General features: G+C 42.2%; 1 protein-coding gene and 1 pseudogene across 2 annotated transcripts in view; one reads left to right on the forward strand and one right to left on the reverse strand.

The window, feature by feature from the left end:
* Positions 1–1,972, forward strand: part of LOC120920436 (photoreceptor outer segment membrane glycoprotein 2-like) — a 28,687-nt gene extending 26,715 nt beyond the window's left edge. For both annotated transcript variants that reach the window (XM_040332533.1, XM_040332534.1), the window contains exon 4: positions 189–1,972. In XM_040332533.1, coding sequence (XP_040188467.1) covers positions 189–455 — 267 coding nt within the window. In that variant the 3' untranslated portion in view covers positions 456–1,972. The remainder of the gene's footprint in view (positions 1–188) is intronic.
* A 13,106-nt stretch (positions 1,973–15,078) lies between these two features.
* On the reverse strand, positions 15,079–15,197 carry LOC120921235 (annotated as a pseudogene).
* Positions 15,198–20,521: the final 5,324 nt, after the last annotated feature.

Genomic DNA, 20,521 nt, shown 5'->3' on the forward strand with positions numbered 1-20,521 from the left:
ATTTGAAAATATCTAGAAAGGTCTCATGACTGTGAACTGCAGTCTTTCAATGAGTATATTTGGCAACATCCAAACAATATTTACATGCTACTGCTGCCTTAGCGCCAATATACCCGATTTATGTTATTATAATAGTATTAGAAACTGTACATTTGCTGTGGATCAATGACTCTTTTTGTCTTCTATAGCTCTCAGTACTCACTGGTGTACGTTACCTTCAGACTGCCATGGAAAATGTGCTGATACTGGGAGACCCAGAAAGTGAATCCCATGGATGGTTACTGGAGAACAGCTGTATGGAAACTGCTAAACAAAATATCAAAATTATCAAGAACCTGGGTAAATTCAACCAGATTTCTACACTTTCTGGGAAATCTGATCCAAATGTGGATATACCAATAGCGGATTATGGTCCAGATAATGTTCCACCAGGCTCCATCCCCACAGTTAGCTGACCACAATATGTGTGATGAAACTGTTTATATTTTGCACTGCAACAGCTATTTTCATGAAGTTGTAATATCGTTTGTGGTCTCTTTACATGACTGGAAAACATTTACAAAAGTACTAAATTAAGGAACTTGAATTGGATGTGCTTCTTGAAGCAACAGCCATAAGCCTGATGTATTCATGTAATACAGTGAGACGGTTTGTTGGATGATCTTAGAATAAATTTGTAGGGGAAATCTACAAGAGTCACATGAAATGAATGTAAATCGTACAGTAAGTAAATAAAAATATGTAACTCATGTAATGAAAATTAATATTATTAGTAGTTATGTTTTCTATAACTGATATTTTAGAATTGTAAAGCTTACAATTGTTTGTGTATATATATATATGTTACATTGTAAACATGGTTTTCTACTGAAAGGAGATTCTACAAATTTATATTTACTTGACAGCCATGAAAATTCTGAACATCTGGTAACAACGTGAAAACAATATAAACAGTTTAAAAAATGTGTTTGCTTGGCGTTTGTGGATAAAATCAATGTGTGTTAAAATTTAAACTTTAAAGAAAAAAATTGTCTAAAAAGATAAACACAAAAAGAAACCCCGTTTAACCTTTATTAAAATATATTTTTCTGTTATTTATGTTGCCGTTTGTACAACTCCAAAAAGTTGGGAAGCTGTGGAAAATCTGCATAAAAACAAACAGACTATTTACAAATCTCATAAACCCATATTTTATTCACAATAGAAAACATATCAAATGTTTAAAATAAGAAAATGTACCATTTAAAGAGAAAAAATTAGGAAATGTTGGCATTGATGGTAGCAACAGGTCTCAAAAATGTTGGGACAGGGCAACAAAAAGATGCAAAGTAAGTGGTAAAAAAATAAATAAAAAAGATCTGGAAGAACATTATGCAACTAATTAGGTTAATTAGCAATAAGAATGCGTATCTGAACAAGATCCAGAAATGCTGCTGTCTTTTCTGGGCCAGAGCGCATTTAAAATGATCTGTTGCAAAGTGAGAAAACTGTTCGGTGGTCGGACAAACTAAAATTTGACATTCTTCCGTGGGCACCGTGTCCTCTGGACAAGAGAGGAAATGGGCCTTCTGGCTCAGTTCAAAAGCTTGCATCTCTGATGGTATGAGGGTGCATTAGTGCATAAGGAATGGGCAGCTTGCACATCTGAAAATGTACCAATACTGAAAGATATATCCAGATTTTAGAGCAGCATATGCTCCCATCTAGTCAATGTCTTTTTCAGGGAAGGCCTTGCATATTTCAGCAGGACAACACTAAACCACATACTGCATTCTATGACAACAGTATGGCTTTGTAGTAGAGTCTGGGTGCTCTTCTGGCCTGTCTGCAGTTTAGACTTTTCACCACTTTAAAATATTTTGCACATCTTGAAGTTAAAATTATGACAAAGAAGATCTAGGACTGTGTTTCCTTCGGAGAAGTTCATTGTTGCATCAATGTAAAGCTTACTAGCATTCTCCTAGATACACACAAGAAATTCCAAAAAACCTGGGCTCCGTGGATACAATACGCCCACCCCGCCATGCCCCCCTAAAACTACACACTGCTATAGGCACCTAATGCCCTGGGTTTCTGGCTTGAGTGTCCGACGTCCTTCACTTGTTCTCCCCTTCTTTCCATTCTCTCTTTCTTTGTCTTCTCAGGTCACCTGTTCTAGGAGGTCCTGGCTACTATGTCTGTTAACTATTTGTTATGCAAGGCCAGACTCTCATACCTACTCATACCCCTTTCCCCCACCTCGCCTAGCCCCGTAGCTCATAATATGTGTATTGTTACTGTAAACCTAGCTTATATTATGCCATAGTTATTGATCTGCATCATCATAACCGTTATGGTTTTCTATGGCTCACAGCAGCACTCGTACCTTTTTACAATGTTGATTACCTTTGAACATTTGTACAGGTCATACCAGGTATATTTCAAAACTTTAACCACTTCAATACTGGCCACTTTCACCCCTTCCTGCTGAAGCCAATTTTCAGCTCTGTTGCACTTCGAATGAAACTTGCACAGTCATGCAATACTGTACCCAAACAGGCTCTTTTGATGGAAATTAATCACCACTGCAATTTTTTTTTTGCTAAACAAATGAAAAAAAAGACCAACAAATAAATAAAAGGTTTTCTTAGTTTCTGTTACACTGATCAGCTGTCATTGGACACAGCTGATCACGTGGTGAGGAGCCTACTTCATAGGCTCTTTACCGTGATCGGTGGTGCAGTGTGTTGCTTGGACATACAGCATCTCCGATCGCCCCAGGAGCGCGCACAAGCAACTTTTTCTGAAGGACATCATAGGACGTCCAGTCAGGAATATGGAGCCCCCGCCCGGCCTATAACAGGTGGTAATAAAGACCTATTGTAAGTGAAGACCTAGGAATGTTGAGCAGTTAGAAATCCAATATCGGGCAAGAACAGGACAACATTGCTCTCCAGAAACTGGTCTCCCAAGTTCCCAGATGTTTACAGAGTGCTGTTAAAAGAGGTGATGCTAGACCTAGGTAAACATCAACTTTTTTTAAGACCTGTTGCTGCCATCAATTTCAATTACCCCCCCCCCCCCTAAAATGGTAAATTTTCTCATAGGGATGCACCAATGGCAGTTTAAGGCCAAATACGAGTACTGATACTTTTGCTCAAATACTCACTGATACTGTCGTGGAGATAAGGCTGTATGCAGAGCGCACAGCCATATCTCCTGTGCTAAAAAGCACATATTTTGTCTAATGATATAATGCATCTTACCTACAACTTTATTTCCTGTATATCTAAAACCCAGCAATCCAAGTAAACAGACATGACCATACTTGCGTTTTCATCTCAGCATGACTGCCTGCCGAGCAGTTCACTGGGTTCTTTTATGCAAAGACAACAAAAGAAATTACAAACAGGAAGTCTGGGCTCCAACAGCCAATCGCCTCCTACACAGGATGTGACAAACAGGAAATCCTTCCAACAGGATGAGTTAATGCAAACAACCAATGAATAATGGCTAAAAGGATTTCCTATGGGTGTGTCTGAGCAGAGACAGGATGCATGGAAGGTAAACAAAGACCCCGCAAGACTAAACAAACATGGACTCCATCTCAGACCATAACAATCCAAAAGCTCCTGTATTACCGCTAATAGGAATCCTTATTCGGCGTTGTTCCAGAGAACAATGCACACCCGGATTATACTACCGTTTCTTGTGGATGGGAGGCGATCTGCAGGTGTATGCTACGAATACCAACTGTGCTAATCAGACACAGCAGACAAGAGTGTACATCCACCTATAACATCCTTGCAGAGCAAACATACCCCCCAGATGAATGTCTGTGCTAATGCACAGGGCCCCTTTCGCTGGCAGACATATCCACACTCTGCAAACACCTCTCTCCAACCTCAGGAAGTTTTCCACTACCAGATGGGACTCAACCAGCATCAGTCTGCCTCAGTCAGCTCTTTAGAGAGGGCTGCGGGAGTACTAAACACTGGGCGACAGGATGAAGGTGAAGGATGCATCTGGTTTGTCTATACAAGGGGTCAAAAAAAAATTGCTACCAAAGAGAGGTAGGGACAAGATCAGGATGTTATGTAAGGAGGAAGTATTTTTTAGCTTAAATACTAGAAAACCTGTGGATCTCACCTTTGAATGGGATGTTTCCCATTATTATGAACAGTGGGAGCATCCCATTCTGATCTCCAGATCTATGGAACTCAGTGTAATAGTAAAAGGCTGTTTTTTTATTTTGTCTTCTGTCCTATTTTCTAGTGGTCTGTGCACCGAAGCATTTTTTGAGATTTGTCTTAAGGACAAGATATTATTATTTTTTCTATGTAAGCATGCGGTTTTACGTGCTGTCTTTATTATATGTATACTCATCTAGAACAGACAGGATAAGTCTGCTCTGGTGCATATGCCACTATGATGAAGATTGAATGCACATGTGGTTTGTGTGTTTTACAACATTTTTATTTTGTTGTTAACTTGCTCAGGTTTTAAATCTGTTTTCAGGTCTTCTTTACAATAAATGGTATTTCCTTGGTATGTGTTTTTGCTGCCGATACGGGTACATGAGAAGCGATCCAGTGACCAGTTTTGGGGCATGCCATTCATGAGAGAGTGAGGCTTGCTAAGGTCTGAGAGGAAGAGAGCTGGAGCCATCCACCCATACGGTATCTCATATTTTAACCACCTCCAGGTAAAAGCCTTTTCCGGCACTTTATATTCTCATGTAACAATCAGTATTTCTTGCTAAAAAGTTAAAACCCCCAATTATTATAACCACCCAAAAAGGTGAAAGCTCTGCTTGCTTGCAGCGACCCCCCCCCCTCCACTGCCACTTTTTTGGGGGAGGGGGAGAGAGTACCTGATTTTGACAGATACTTGCTCCTACTTTCAGGTAAGATCGCCGATTTATGACATTTCCGGCCCCTCCTCCCTTTCCCTGCTGCCCTCTGGGGGACACACCTGTCCCAGAAGATTGCAGGACCATTCAGAAAGCACAGTGCAACTCGCGTATGCGCAGTAGGAAACAGGCTACAAAGCCACAAGGCTTCACTACCTGTTTCCCTTACTACAGATGTCAGCACCTGCACCCAATTGGTGACTGATAAAGCGGCCTGGGGTGCCGACATCACAGGATCCCTGGACAGGCAAGTGTTCTTATATTAAGGGCTCTTTCACACGTCCGTTCCGTTCGTCAGTTTTTTGGGTTAGCGTCCGTTAGCGGATGAGCATCCGCTAACGTCCGTTAACATCCGTCTCCGTTAAGCTCCGTTTTTTTGAACGGAAGAAAACCCTATTTTTCTTCCGTCAAAAAAACGGAACGGACGAAAAACGGACGTTAGCTGACGATCCGTTTACCATCCGATCCGCTAACATCCGTTTTTCATCAAAATATGTAAAAATCCCGAAAAAAAAAAAAAAAAAAAAAGGATGAAAAAACGGATGGAAAAAACGGATCGGAAACGGACGGAAAACGGGTGAAAAAACGGATCAACGGATGAAAAAAAAAATGATCTAAAAAACTGAGCGGACGTGTGAAAAAGCCCTAAGTGTATTAACATTGACCTAAAAGTCAGCAGCTACAGTATCTGTAGCTGCTAACTTAATTTTTTCTGAAGGAGCCTGGAGCTCTTTAAAGTGGAGTTCCACCCATAAATATAACATTACATCAGTAGTTTTAAAAAAATGTCATTAGTCCTTTAACCACTTAAGACCCAGACCTTTAGGCCCAGGCCAGGTTTTGCGATTCGGCACTGCGTCGCTTTAACAGACAATTGCGCGGTCGTGCGACGTGGCTCCCAAACAAAATTGGAGTCCTTTTTTCCCCACAAATAGAGCTTTCTTTTGGTGGTATTTGATCACCTCTGCGGTTTTTATTTTTTGCGCTATAAACAAAAATAGAGCGACAATTTTGAAAAAAATGCAATATGTTTTACTTTTTGCTGTAATAAATATCCCCCAAAAACATATATACATTTTTTTTCCCTCAGTTTAGGCCGATACGTATTCTTCTACCTATTTTTGGTAAAAAAAAAAAAATCGCAATAAGCGTTTATCGATTGGTTTGCGCAAAATTTATAGTGTTTACAAAATAGGGGATATTTTTATTGCATTTTTATTATTTTTTTTTTTTTTACTACTAATGGCGGCGATCAGCGATTTTTTTCGTGACTGCGACATTATGGCGGACACTTCGGACAATTTTGACACATTTTTGGGACCATTGTCATTTTCACAGCAAAAAATGCATTTAAATTGCATTCTTTATTGTGAAAATGACAGTTGCAGTTTGGGAGTTAACCACAGGTGGCGCTGAACGTGTTAGGCTTCACCTAGCGTGTGTTTACAACAGTAGGGGGGTGTGGCTGTAGGTCTGATGTCATCGATTGTGTCTCCCCTATAAAGGGGATGACACGATCGATGCGCCGCCACAGCGAAGCACGGGGAAGCCGTGTTTACATACGGCTCTGCCCGGCTATAAACGAATAGCCGCGCCATCGTCCCGGATCGCTCCCCGAGGTAAGCCGCCCGCCGCGGAGGGGGTCCCGATCGGACCCCCGACCCGCGGAAAGGCAAGGACGTATATATACGCCCATCTGCCTGTCCGTGCCATTTTGCGGACGTAAATAGTCGTGCGGCGGGCGTTAAGTGGTTAAGAATTTTTTTTTTTTTTTAGATGCCTTCAAAGTGTTGTTGCTAGGCAGAATAGTTAATCTTCCCTCTTCCTGCACCTAGGTGCTTAAGCTTCACCGCACAGACTCCTGGGAATGTAGTGGGTGTAACTTTCCAGGAGTCTGTGCACAGTCTCGAAGAATCATGGGACTTGGACAGTACAGGTGCTGAAACCTGATCTGAAAACTATTACATTGCTTGTGCAGCACTGAGCATGTGCGAGATCTGCAAGGCTGAAATCCAGGAAGTCATACAGTCTGGCTTCATGATGCCCACACTTAAGATGGCCCCAGTCAATTTCTATTTTATAAAGTGTCTAAATGCTGTAACAACCTAACAAAACGGACCTTAGTTTACAGACTAACTTTACTAGAATACATTAAGCTTGTGTATTACAGGGGTATTTATATTTAAAAAGTGAAATTGTGGCCGGAACTCTGCTTTAAGGTGATGGCACAGCATGGCTTCCACTGACCTCCAATAATATGACACACATTGAGCCACTGTAGGTATCTGGTTTAGGATCGATTATTTATATAATGGCTGCCTTTTCAGCTTCAGAAACTAAATAAAAACGGTCATGTTTAGAGACCTAAAACAACTCTAAGATTAGAAACCGTAAAAACAATGTTAGTTTAGCATGGAGATCTCCATTAAATTAGCCTATATTTTACTGGGTTGAACATCTATATGCAGTAATTGGGTATGACACATTAACAAGCTTGTCATCTGTACCACTTATTGTTTTGCTACTAAGCATGCATGCAATCAAGTTATTTCCAATTAGTGAATTAATTTTCCTTAGGCAGCTTTGAATACCTAATCAGAGCACAATCTGCATATCAATGCTAAATTATTAACCATTATCTAGTGTAAATAGAAGGTTTAACAGGACTTCATTAAGACTGTTTTTGTGGGTCTTATAAAGTAAATAACTTCTAATTTTCTCCAAAGGACAGTTATTTTAATGAACACAGTAGATGATCTGCGCATACACATAATTAGGCATAGCTTTATGTTTTCATATTTCACCCCTCAGTCCAGCTACTGAGTTCAGCAGCAATGTATAAAGAGAAAAGTTTATGAAATATTGTAATAATGCTAATAACCAATATCAGCTATTCAGACTCCTGTTTACTATAGTCATACAAGTGAATGATTAAAAGCAGCGGTCCCCAACCTTTTTAGTACCAGGGACCGGTTTTGTGGAAGATAATTGTTCCACAGAGCAGGTGATGAGGGTTCCTTTATGACCCATTCACACTGCGCACAGCCTAGGCTGCATTTTATTGCAGAGCACAAATCGCATTGGCAATGTACATTGCCATGAATGACATATACGTTTAGTACTCTTCAAAAATAGGTAGTATTAAAAAAAAAAAAAAATAAGCTGTGTGATGCACTGAATTGCGCAACACATTGTCAGCATAGGACAGCTGCTGAAGCGGCTCTCCGTTCCCACAGTGTGAATTCCTACATGGCCCAGTTCCCAACAGGCTATGGATCGGTACCAGTCCACGCCCCCAGGGGATGAGTACCCCTGTATTAATGGGTTAGTTCCCCTTTACCAAAAAATAAAATAGAAAAAAAAACTGCGCTAAAATGTAACCCAGTGGGTCTCACCACAATTTCAATAGTGCAGTAGAAATAAGCATTACAAAAATTGGACTTTTGTACTCGCCATACAGACATTGCACCTCGTCAATCCTGAGGATTGGGTTATATCACCTACGCAGGAGTAAAACTAGGCAGAACAAATAAAAATACCTGGCTACGCCCTTGGGCTGTCCTCAGTCAGTATATAACCCCGTTACTGTTCTAGGTATCCCGTTTTGGAGCAAGTAGTAATAGAAGTATCAAAAACTCCATAGAAAAGTGGGTGCTTTGTCCGTTGAACTGAATCTTACAGCGAGTACAAAAAACAGTGCCAAAGAAAAAATGAGGGTGGGCAAAAAATAACCCAAGGCTAAACACAAAATCCCTTACCAGGACAGAGGAGCCTGAATCGGGACACAGGAGCCCCATCCATAATAAAACATTTTAAAGAAAAAACACCCCTCAAGAGGGAATCCCCCTCTTTAAACAGCAGCCTGCAAAACCTTGCGGCCAAGGTATTAGCTATCAAGAATGCCACCTTTTGGGACAACATAGGTAAGGGAATCACACGAACATTCTCAATTGGAGGTTTCTGGAGAAGCGATAGTAGTAAATTTAAATCCCATGGCAGCAAAAGAGACCGTACAGTTGGAGCCACATGCTGGACTCCTTGAATGAAGGTACGAACTAAAGAGTGAGTGGCTAGGGGTTGCTGAAAGAAGACTGCCAAGGCAGACACCTGGCCCTTGATGGTACTCAAGGCCAACTTTTGCTCAATGCCCCAAGCCACAGAAAAGAATCAAGGATGAACGCCAATCGACACACACCAAGAAATGTACGCTTTCCACATACGATGGTATATATCTTACTAGAAGACGACTTCCTCACGTTCACCATATTAGGAATCACCTATTCCGACATACCTCTCTCTCTTAGTACCTGGCTTTCAATGGCTAGGCCATTAAAACCAGTAACTGTGAAGCAGGATGGAAACTCAGCCCTCAGTACAACTGGTCCTTTCTGAGAGATGGCTCCCAAGGGACATTTACAGCCATCAGAACAACCAGAAGACTTTTGCCCTTGGTCCTTCGTAGGCACCGCATAAGAGGAAGGTGTTGGCCCCGCAGTGGCACTAGGACGACTGTGGTGTCTACCAGAGGAACCCGCAAGATTGCCACGACCCTTAGTTACTTCCCGTTGAACTGAACCTGCTGAAGGTCTGATGTTTGAGAAGAAAAACTACTAACCTGGTCAGCATCCACTTCAGAGTCAGACCCAGGTAACCCAATTTTTTGGACGGGGCTAGAGGAGACCTTGGGTAGTTCGCACGTCACCAGATCTTTACAGGAATTATATCCACACAAGGAGACACAGGTCCCCCCGAAGTGGACGAACTCTGACGTTCTTCTTTGGTACCTCCAAAATGTTCAATTCACTACCCAAAACCCTGGTGCAAAAGCTTGGCCTATTCAGTTAGGGTCTGCGACACCAGGGCCAAGGACAAGACAGAATGCATTGCCGAACCAGCCATAGTAAACATGCTGTGTGCCACAGCCTCTGCCATCCTGTCAGCCGGGTCTGTAAAGGTTGGGGATTCCTCTACTGGGATCATGGTTGCTTTATTCCTTGCAAGTCCCCCTCGGATCTACAGCAACTGCACTGCCAAGTTCACTTGTAGTGCAAAGTGGATTTCCCTTTCGTAAATAACACCCTTCTGTAAAAGAAAAAGTTATCCTGCATTTCTTTAATTTTGAGGATTATGGCATACAGCTTACAAACCCAAAATTCAGTATCTCAGAAAATTATATTATTACATAAGGCCAATGAAAAAAAAAAAAAATTTTTATTACAGAAATGTTGGTTTACTGAAAAGTATGTCCATGTACAGTATAGTATGCACTCAATACTTGGTCGGGCTCCTTTTTCACGAATTACTGCATCAATGCAATGTGGCATGGAGGTGATCAGCCTGCGGCACTGCTGAGGTGTTAGTGGCCATCAGCTCGTCTGCATTGTTGGGTCTGGTGTCTTCTTCCTCTTGGCAATACTCTACAGATTCTCTATGGGGTTTAGATAAGGTGAGTTTGCTGGCCAATCAAGCACAGTGATACCGCGATCATTAAACCAGGTATTGGTACTTTTGGCAGTGTGAGCAGGTGCCAACTCTTGCTGGAAAATGAAATGAGCATCTCTATAAAGCTGTCAGATAAGGGAAGCATGAAGTGCTCTAGAATTTCCTGGTAGAGGGCTGCACTGGCTTTTGACTGAATAAAACACAATGGACCAACATCAGCACATGACATGGCTCCCCAAATCATCACTGACTGGAAACTTCACACTGGACCTCATGAAACTTGGACACTCTTCCTCCAGATTTCCAAATAAAATACACATTGTTTTCACAGTCCGTGATGATTTGGGGAGCAATGTCATCTGCTGGTGTTGGACCACTGTGTTTTATCAAGTCCAAAGTCAGCGCAGCCTTCTACCAGGAAATTCTAGAGCATTCATGGTTCCCTCTGCTGACCAGCTTTATGAAGATATCGATTTCATCCTGTGCGCATGTTACAAGTATTGAGAGCATATTATACAGTACATGGACATACTTTTCAGTAAGGCAACATTTCTGTATTAAAATTTTTTTATTTGTCTTACGTAATATTACAATTTTCTGAGATACAGAATTTTGTGTTTTCATTAGCTGTAAGCCATAATCAAAATGATAAAGAAAGAAATGCTTGGAAGATATCACTGTACGTGTAATGCATCTATAAAAAATCGATGAGTTTCACTTTTTGAATTGAATTACTGAAATATATTAAACTTTTTGATGATATTCAAATTTTATGAGATGCACCTGTATTTGCATTTCCATACAGTATTATCTTCACTTTATTAACCATGGTCAAAGCTTAGAGTCTGCCTACCTGCTTGCTCCTATATGTTTTTACATATAGCAACCCTTGGTGAACCCTTATTCAAATATGTATATAGCACAAGTAATTGATCTGCAAATTATTTTATTTATTACAGGTCTGTAAATGTTGCCTCTCAGAGAAAGCCAAATAAGACAGCTTGTAAAGAACAAAGTTAAGAAATCTACCTTATTTTATTTACAAGGGTACCCAGTTCCTACAACTAAATTCCCTTCTACAGCAGATGGCACAGATATGTGGGACCATGAAATTAGGAGAAAAAAATATTTTCGTGATGGCACTCCTATTCATAACTAGCCCTTAATTAAAAGGTACACCTGATTTTCTCTCTTACTTCCTGGTGTTTCTCTGGGACAGGATATCAAAGGAAAAAGCCTCATAAGCATCTTAACCATTTACTATTTTTTTTTTTTTTTGACTGTACGCTTATTTTTCAACCTACAACACTTTAAAATCAACACAGTTGTACGCAACTGCCTTATATGTTAATTATAATTCATCTTTATATTATATATAAAAAAATTAAAAAGCTAAGCCAGGTTTAGTGCCGATATTTTGTGGGTTAAATGTTAAGACATAAAGGTTATTAGGAAAAGACAAGTTGGCCAAGACTTAACATCTGCCATGTGACAGAAATAGACAGGCTCAGGAGGAAGACTTAGCTACGTGGTCATTCCTTCTTAATGCAATCAGAATTAAGTAGAAGCTGTACTTTTCAATATTAAGTCTCCAGCTTGGATAAATTATTACACGTCTCCAGCAGTATTTCTTTGAGCAGCAGTACTTGTGTATTTGAAACTAGAACAATCAAATTTAACATGATTTTGCAGCATCAAATGATTGTGTAAAACTTGAAGGAACATTTTTGTGAACATATTTTGCATATTGGATTTGTTACTGAGCACTTGGGCCTCGCTCACCTATAAAGCGGAACACCACATTTGTTGTGAAACAAACATTCCACTCTGGGTGATCTATGTACATTACAAGGATTTTCCCCAACTTTGTTGCAAATTCCTATCTTTTGTTATTCTGAAGAAATCCCTGTGCGTTTGTCTGTGCCCATGTTTGAAGGTTAGTCTAATGGGAGTGGTTTTATAATCAATAAGCTGTGCACCTGCAGGACACCAATGAGGAAAGCTGCTGGGCCTGCATCCCTTTAGACATGATTTCCTATTGGAAGTATTTCACCAAAAATAAAAATTTTGTTGCAAGGGATGCCTGAAATCTGACTTGTATCTTATTGCAGGAAATGTTTCAGGGGAGTGTTCTGTAGAGATTCGCTGTACTAAACACCTCCAAGTAGCCATATTGTGTTGCATCTTCAGAAAATTATAGAGCTGCAGATTGAAAAGGAAGGGTCATTTTAAAATAACATTCCATTACAATACGACTTGTGTCGTGATTAAAAGATATAGATCAGTATACAAACCTTTTTTGAAGCAGAGCCAATCTCCAGCGGTGGATGCTCTGCAGAGGACACAGCCGACAAGGGCTTGAAATCCTACTGATGACATACTTTTGAGGGTCCCACCCTCTAGATTCACACCAGGAAACATATGCCTTCCAGACTCTATAATAAATGATTCTGGAGGCCGGCTTCCTAGCATCAATGAGAGTAGAAACAACTGGGCCCAAGAGCCCCTGCTTCTTCAGCATGTAGGTTTCAATAGACCGTCAAACGTAGCTTTTGTAAAGAAGGATGGAACACTAGACCCTGAGATAGCAGGTCTTGGCAAAGTGGGAGAATCCAAGGTTCCTCTGCCGCCATCCTTATGATCTCTGTGTACCAGGACCTTCTGGGCCAGTTTGGGGCCACCAATAGAGCTGGTATCCCGTCTTTACGGATTTTGCAAAGAAGTCTCTGCAAGAGTGGAATTTGAGGAAATGCATAGATCAGGGAAAACTGATTCCAGGGAATCATCAGAGCATCCGTTCCACAGGATAGGGGATCATTTACCCTTGACACAAATTTGTCTAATTTCCTGTTTAACCTGAAAGCAAAAAACAGGTCCACATCCAGGGACCCCCATTTACGGCATATGTCTTAAAAGACGTCGGAGTGGATAGACCACTCCCCTGGCAGCAGCAATTGCTGGTGGCTTAGGTAATCTGCTTGCCAATTCTCTACCCCTGGTATGAAGATCGCAGAGAGGCAAGGAATATGAGCTTCTGCCCATGTTAAAATCTTGTTCACCCCTCTGAGCATCCCGACTCCGGGTGCCCCCTGGTGGTTTATGTAAGCTACTGCAGTAGCATTGTCGGATAGAATCTGAACTGGGTAACCCTGTAACCTGTATGTCCAGGTTAGAGGGCTAGATATACTGCTTGAATCTCAAAAATGTTGATGGGAAGATTATTTTCGGACTTGGACCAAGTTCTTTGAGCTGAAGCCTCTTCCAGAATTGCCCCCCCCCAGCCTAACAGGCTGGCATCCGTAGACACCACCTTCCAAGTGACCGGGAGAAAAAAAAAATTCTGCTCGTAAACTCTTGGTGCTTAACCACCAGCTGAGGCTTTGACGCACTTCTGAAAATAGAAGCATCGGGCAGTGTAGAGCCTGGATCTTTCTGTTCCAGGTTGCCAGGATACTGTTCTGAAGTAGCCTTGAATGAAACTGGGCATACGGAATGGCTTCGAAAGAAGCCATCTTTCCCACTAACCTCATGCAAAGGCAAATTGATAGTTTTCCCTTTGCTTTGATCTTGCGGACCAAATCCTTCAGGGATATGACCTCTTCGACTATGGAAGAAAAACGTTGTTTTGGGTCGTGTCTAAAATCATGCTCAAGTACTTCACCCTTCCCAGAGGCTGTAGAGCGGATTTTTGGAGGTTTAGAATCCAGCCTAAATATTCCAGGTATTTCACCGTACTGTGTACACTGTGATTTAATCGTGCACTGACTGTTCTACCAAAAGTAGATCGTACAGATAGGCGGTTACCGTTATGCCATGTGTTTTTAGATTTGCTAGAAGAGGGGCCAGAACCTTTGTAAAACACCCAAGGTGCTGTGCCAAGTCAAAAGGTAGAGCCACAAACTGATATTGGCGGTGTTCCATAGAGGACCTTAGGAACTTTTGGTGTGCTGGATAAATCGGCACGTGCAAGTATGCATCCTTGGTCTTTTGATGGAAGGAATTCTCCGCCTTGTAGGGTGGAAACCACTGATCGAATAGTTTCCATTGGGAAATGCTGAATGTTTGGAAACTGATTCAAGGCTTTTAGATCCAGAATGGGTCCGACTTGCCCGTTTGGTTTCGGAACTACAAAGAGATTTGAATAGAACCCCGTGCCTTGTTTTTAAGGGGAACCTCTTTGACTACCCGTTGGGATAGTAAGTGATCCGCTGCTTGGAGGAAGGGCTCTCTTTTTAATGGATCTTTGGGGACATTTGAATTTAGGAACTGATAGGGTGGAAATTCCTGGAATTCTACTTTGTATCCCAAGGATACTGTGGAATTACCCACTTGTCCTGGATCTCGGTTTGCCAATCTGTAGAAAACTGCTGAAGCTGTCCACCCACTCAGCCAAGCAGGGGCGCACCTTCATAAGAAAGCTTTAGGGATCAGTTTACCGGTTCTTTGTACCCATGGCTTTTTGTGGCCCTGAGTCTGGTTCTGGGTCCTTGGCTTTGTGTTGGCTGAGAATCCCGTCGCCACTGCCTAGAGGTGGCGGCCTCTGGAACCGGAGAAAGAGACCGTTTGAAACATGGACTTTTTTTTTTGGGCAATAATGTAGTTTTCCCACTTGAGATCTTCTGGTATATTTATACAGATCATCCCCAAAGAGCCGTTCCCCATGAAAGAGGAACCCGGATACGTTTTTTTACATGGGGCTTCTGATGGCCAATGTTTAACCAAAGGATTATGTGCATGTGCGCCATAGTCTACGGCACCTGGTATTCCTAGGCGGCCTCCCATCCAGGTACTAACCAGGCCCGACCCTGCTTAGCCTCCAAGATCAGGCGAGATTGGGCGCTTTCAGGATGATGTGGCCGTAGGCATGGCATCCACTGTAAAACATAAGGCCTTAGGCAGGCTTTCCCAAAGTTTGAGCTGGTCTGGAGGGAGATCCTTGAGTCTCCGTTTCACCTGCTCCTTTAGGAGCAGACACATACCAACTGCTGCCACAGCAGGTTAGGTCACATTGCCCACCATAACAAAGAAAGATTTAAGCAACGATTATAACTTATTTTCAGAAGAAACCTTTAGATACCTGAGCATTGTCAACAGGACAAGTAAGGTTTTTATTTACACAAGAAATAGCTGTATCTACAGCTGGTAGTTTTCACTTATTTGTACATTTTTCCTCCATGGGATAGAGAATATCAAATTTCCTGGAGGAGAGAACGCTTATCTGGGTGTTGCCAATCTGCATAAATAAGATTCTTTAATAAGGGATGAACAGGAAAAGGAGCATGCAGTTTGTGGGAATTTTAATGAACCCAGGGAGGAGACAGGCGATTCAGTTAACCCTTCAGAGGGCAACTTGAACGTGGAACGTACTGCTTCAGTATAACATTGCTCCTGCAATTTTTGAGCCTGAGAGGCAGAAAAAAAGTTCCTCTCATCCACCTGCTCATCCTCCTTATCTTCTAAAAGTGCCACATCATACTCGCCAGATTTTTTTGGGGGATGGATCTTGACCCACGGAAGGGGACCTACTACTCTTCTTATCCTCTTTCGTGGATTTAGCGATTGAAGTAGCGATCTTACCTTCTAATTTGTCCAAAACTGCTGCTAAAGTGTCCTCAGTGACATATGCAGGAGCTGACACCATAGGAGAGGTGGCTATACCTGACAAAATAAATGGCTCATCCTGTATGGGTGCATTTGACTGTTCAGAAGAGGATAAGATAAGTCCAGGATGGATAAAGCCTCCTGTTTTAGGCGGTGTGTCTTTTTGAATCCCTGAATTCTTCTTTTCCTGGGAATTCCTAAGCCATGCAAAGGTATAAAACAGTGCAAACACTACTGTGCTAGTTTAGCATCCAAATATGCAACTAATCACACAGTCTGAATGCTGAGTAGGGAGTGCCTATAATTCAACCACCCAGAGAATAACGTGCCCCCACTGCTGTGTCTCTTCAGTTTGGTCTGTCAGGCGTCTGAGACTGTTATTTAAAACCTTTCGCGCATGCGCAGTAGCGCGGCGTGTACGCCAAAGTGCCTGCCCTCATAGCCACACCCCCTGTGACCTCCTGGAGTAAAAGCACGCCACGTGCGCATCTTATAGGACATGGCTACGCTTAGGGAGCCGCATATACTGTCCGAAACTAGCCTCCCAGGAGAGAGACTGTCTGCCGTCTGCGCTGCCCGCCTCTGGGGGGGGTGGCCGCGGGACCGTAATGTGACCATATGCACCCTGAAGACACTATGCAGAGCTTGCAGCAGAGAAGTGTGCTGACTGACACTGAGCTCTAGCTCTTGACATGGTAAGTGGAGCTCCGGCTCTTTACTCCCTCCAGTGGTGATATACAAACAAAAGAACACAAAACTCCTGCGCACAAGTTGGATGTTCAGCAATTAGTCAATAGTCTGCATGCAGATTTCCTCGAATGTCAAGAACAGTGGTAACAAAGGCCTTGCTGCCCTTCATGGATGGGGGGATCCTGACAGAAAACAAGAAGGGAGAAAGAAAGGCGCACCAGCCTCGTGTACTACCATTTGACAATTTATTAAATAAAATTGATATTAAAAACTACTCACAAACAAATGGTGATAAAAGGCTTGTCACAAACGATGAAATAGATACCCCTCGAACCACACTCCGGAATGTAGGGGGGGTTTTGAGGTGCGTCACTGCTGGCTTACGCGTTTCGAGGCGTCAGGGGCCTCTTCCTCAGAGCCTACGGCGTGTCCAATCACAGCTAATCACGATATAAACAGGAAGAGCCGTTGATCGGCTTTTCCTCACTCACATCTGACAGACGCGAGGAGAGTCGATTGGCTGCTCTCCTGACATGGGGGGGGGGTTCTGTGCTCATTGCTTATCAGCGCAGCCCGCCCTTGGAAACTTGCCCAGGACCACCACCCACACTGGACCACCAGGTATGCCACCCTAGACCACCAGGAATATGCAAATAAGTGCCCAGGCAGCTGCCGATCAATGCCCAGGCTGCTGCCAATCTGTCCATCCACAATGCTTGCCAATTACCAAAAAGTTATTTTTATATAGATGCAGGGTATTTTATCCTCATTTATATGGCAAAATAAAATAGCTAGAATAAAATTAAAAACACTTATGCGCCCAGTGGAACAGGGGGGACTGGCATTTCCAGACCTATATAAATATTATCTTTCAACTTAGCTGGTGACAATAGGGAGATGGTTGAATCCCAACGGCTATGATCCCACTACAATAGTGGAGGCTGCAGTGGTCCAGTCTTTGGAGGCACTTCAGGTATTGCCATTTCGTGGGATGAAATGTAGGCAAGATCTGACCCCGTCAATGATAACAACAATAAGGGCATGGAAAATCGGTATGGCAAGAGAGAGTAATCTAAAAACAGATATATCCCCAAATACACCACTGTGGCAAAACCCTGAATTGGTACACTTATCTTCCATTCAGGATCCCAGAGCATGGACGAAATATGAAGTAAAAAAAAATATCACAAGTAATACATGAGGGGAAAAAAGCTTCATTTGCAGATATGAGAGAAAAGTGGAATGTACCAGAGAATTATTTTTTTAGACATATGCAGATGGTTCATGCTCTGACAGCCCAATTCCCGGATAGTATTCCACAACTGATAGACACAGGCTTAGAACAAATGGTGAGAAAGAGAAAGGAAAAAGGGATGATCTCAACATTATACTCGTATTTAGGAAAAACAGAACCATCAGATATGAATAAACTATATGAATGTTGGTTGAGAGATGTCCCAAAATGATCATCAGAAAATTGGGGGAAGATATATAAAATCCCTTTTCAGATCCTAGTCTCACTTCGAGACAAATGAATCCAATTTAAAATTACACATAGGATCTATTACACACCATATAAGTTGTTTAAAATGTTCCCATCAAATTCTCAAAACTGTTGGAGATGTGCGGGTATTCCGGGAAACTTCATACATATATTCTGGACCTGCCCAAAGATAAGGTGGTTTTGGAGAGAGGTGTTGAGAATAATTGATGAAGTGACATTAGTTCAGCTCAACCTAGAGGCAGAGATCTGTCCGTTATATATCTGTCCCCTATAGAAAGAAGAACACAGGTGAGTCTGTTGCTCTTCTACGCAAGAAAGGTAATAGTGTTAAATTGGAAGAAAGTGCAAGCCCCCTCAGTGGTGCAATGGAAGAACTTGATAAATAGTAATTTGCCATTGTATAAAGAGACATACCATAATAGAGGAAATGGGGAGAAATATAAGAAAATATGGGCAAATTGGATAGAAAACGTGACAACAGCCTCAGGGTAGGGAAGTGGGATGGAACTACACCAATGGAGGAAAGGGAATAAAAGGAGGTAAATGGAAGAAGACATAAATGTGAAGTATGTAAGGGAATGTGGGTATTTATGTGATTTTAATGGAAATGTGAAATGTATACTTGTATGTTTGTATATGAGAAAAATAAAGAGATTTAAAAAAAAAAAAAAAAAAAGCTTGCCAATGCCACCAGGTATGCCTATCAGTGCCACCCATAAGTACCCATGAGTGCCCAGTGTCGCCTATCAGTGCCCACCAGTACCACCCATGAGTGCCCAGTGCTGCCTACCAGTGCCCATCAGTGAAGGAGAAAACTTACTTATTTACAAAATTTTATAACAAACAAAAAAAAAATGACTTTTTTTTTTTTTTGCTAAACAAACTGTAGAGGTGCTCAAATACCACAAAAAAGAAAGCTCTATTTGTGGAAACAAAATGCAAAAAATTCTGTTTGGGTACAGTGTAGCATGACCGCGCATTTGTCATTTTTACACCGACAGCGCTGAAAGCTAAAAATTGGCTTGGGCAGGAAGAGGGTGTAAGTGTCTGGTATTAAAGCGGGGGTTCACCCTATTAAAAAAAAAAATTTTTTTTTTTTTATTATACCATTACATTCGGCATCGTAGCGCGAGCTACAGTATGCCGGTCTTACATTTTTTATCCCCGTACTCACTGTGCTATGGATCATTGAAGATTCCGGGGAATGGGCGTTCCTATGGTGAGAGAAGGTGATTGACGGCCGGCCCTGGCACGTCACGCTTCTCCGGAAATAGCCGAAATAGGCTTGGCTCTTCACGGCGCCTGCGCATAGCCTGTGCGCAGGCGTCGTGAAGAGCCGAGACCTACTCCGGCTGTCTTCGGGGAGCGTGACGTGCCAGAGCCGGCCGTCAATCATCCTCCCTCTCCATAGGCACGCCCATTCCCCGCGGGAGTCGGAAACTTCAATGATCGATAGATAGCACAGTGAGTACGGGGATTAAAAATTTAAGACCGGCATACCGTAGCTCGCGCTACGATGCCGAATGTAATGGTATAATGATGTTAAGGAGGGTGAACCACCGCTTTAAAGTGGTTTGAAGCTTGGTGGGGGCCATCTTCCCCTCACTCAGCTCCATACCCAACACAAAAGAGGACCCGATCGCCTCCACCAGCAGCTCACATAAGCTAGCTGCTGCCATAACAACGATATCCCTCTTCAAAGTGCCACCGTATTTTGTAGTCGGGCGGTCTGTAAGTGGTTAACCACTTCCCGCCTGACCTATAGAAAAATTACGGCCGGTCGGGTGGTTCAGTTATCCTGACTGGGCGTCATAAGATGTCCAGCAGGATCGTAGTAAGGAGTCACCGAAGGAGGCTCCTTACCACATGATCAGCTGTAGTAGTAGTTCTCAATGAATTGCAAGGGCGCTGGAGAGTGCTCTCATAGTTCACCGACTCTTCCTGGAGTTCAGTAACTGCCTGTAAGGAAGGTTACGAACAAAAAACGGACTGAAAATCTGCAGGATCCTGGCATTGCACCTGGTCATTGCGGTGCAAAGCTTTACCAACTGCAGTGTAATTATTTATTTTTTATAAATGCAAATGGCTGGCCAAAGACCAGAGCACTTTTTCGCAATTTGGCACTGCGTCACTTTAACTGACAATTGTGCGGTCGAGCGACGTGGCTCCCAAACAAAATATACATCCTTTTTCCCCCCACAAATAGAGATTTCTTTTGGTGGTATTTGATCACCTTTGCGGTTTATATTTTTTGCGCTAAAAACAAAGACAATTTTGGAAAAAAGCAATATTTTTTGCTATAATAAATATCCCCAAAAAAATGAATAAACACGATTTTTCCCCCCAGTTTAGGCTGATACGTATTCTACATCTTTTTGGTAAAAAAATAAAAA

This window comes from Rana temporaria, chromosome 13, assembly GCF_905171775.1.
Source record: "Rana temporaria chromosome 13, aRanTem1.1, whole genome shotgun sequence".
Lineage (NCBI taxonomy): Eukaryota > Metazoa > Chordata > Amphibia > Anura > Ranidae > Rana > Rana temporaria.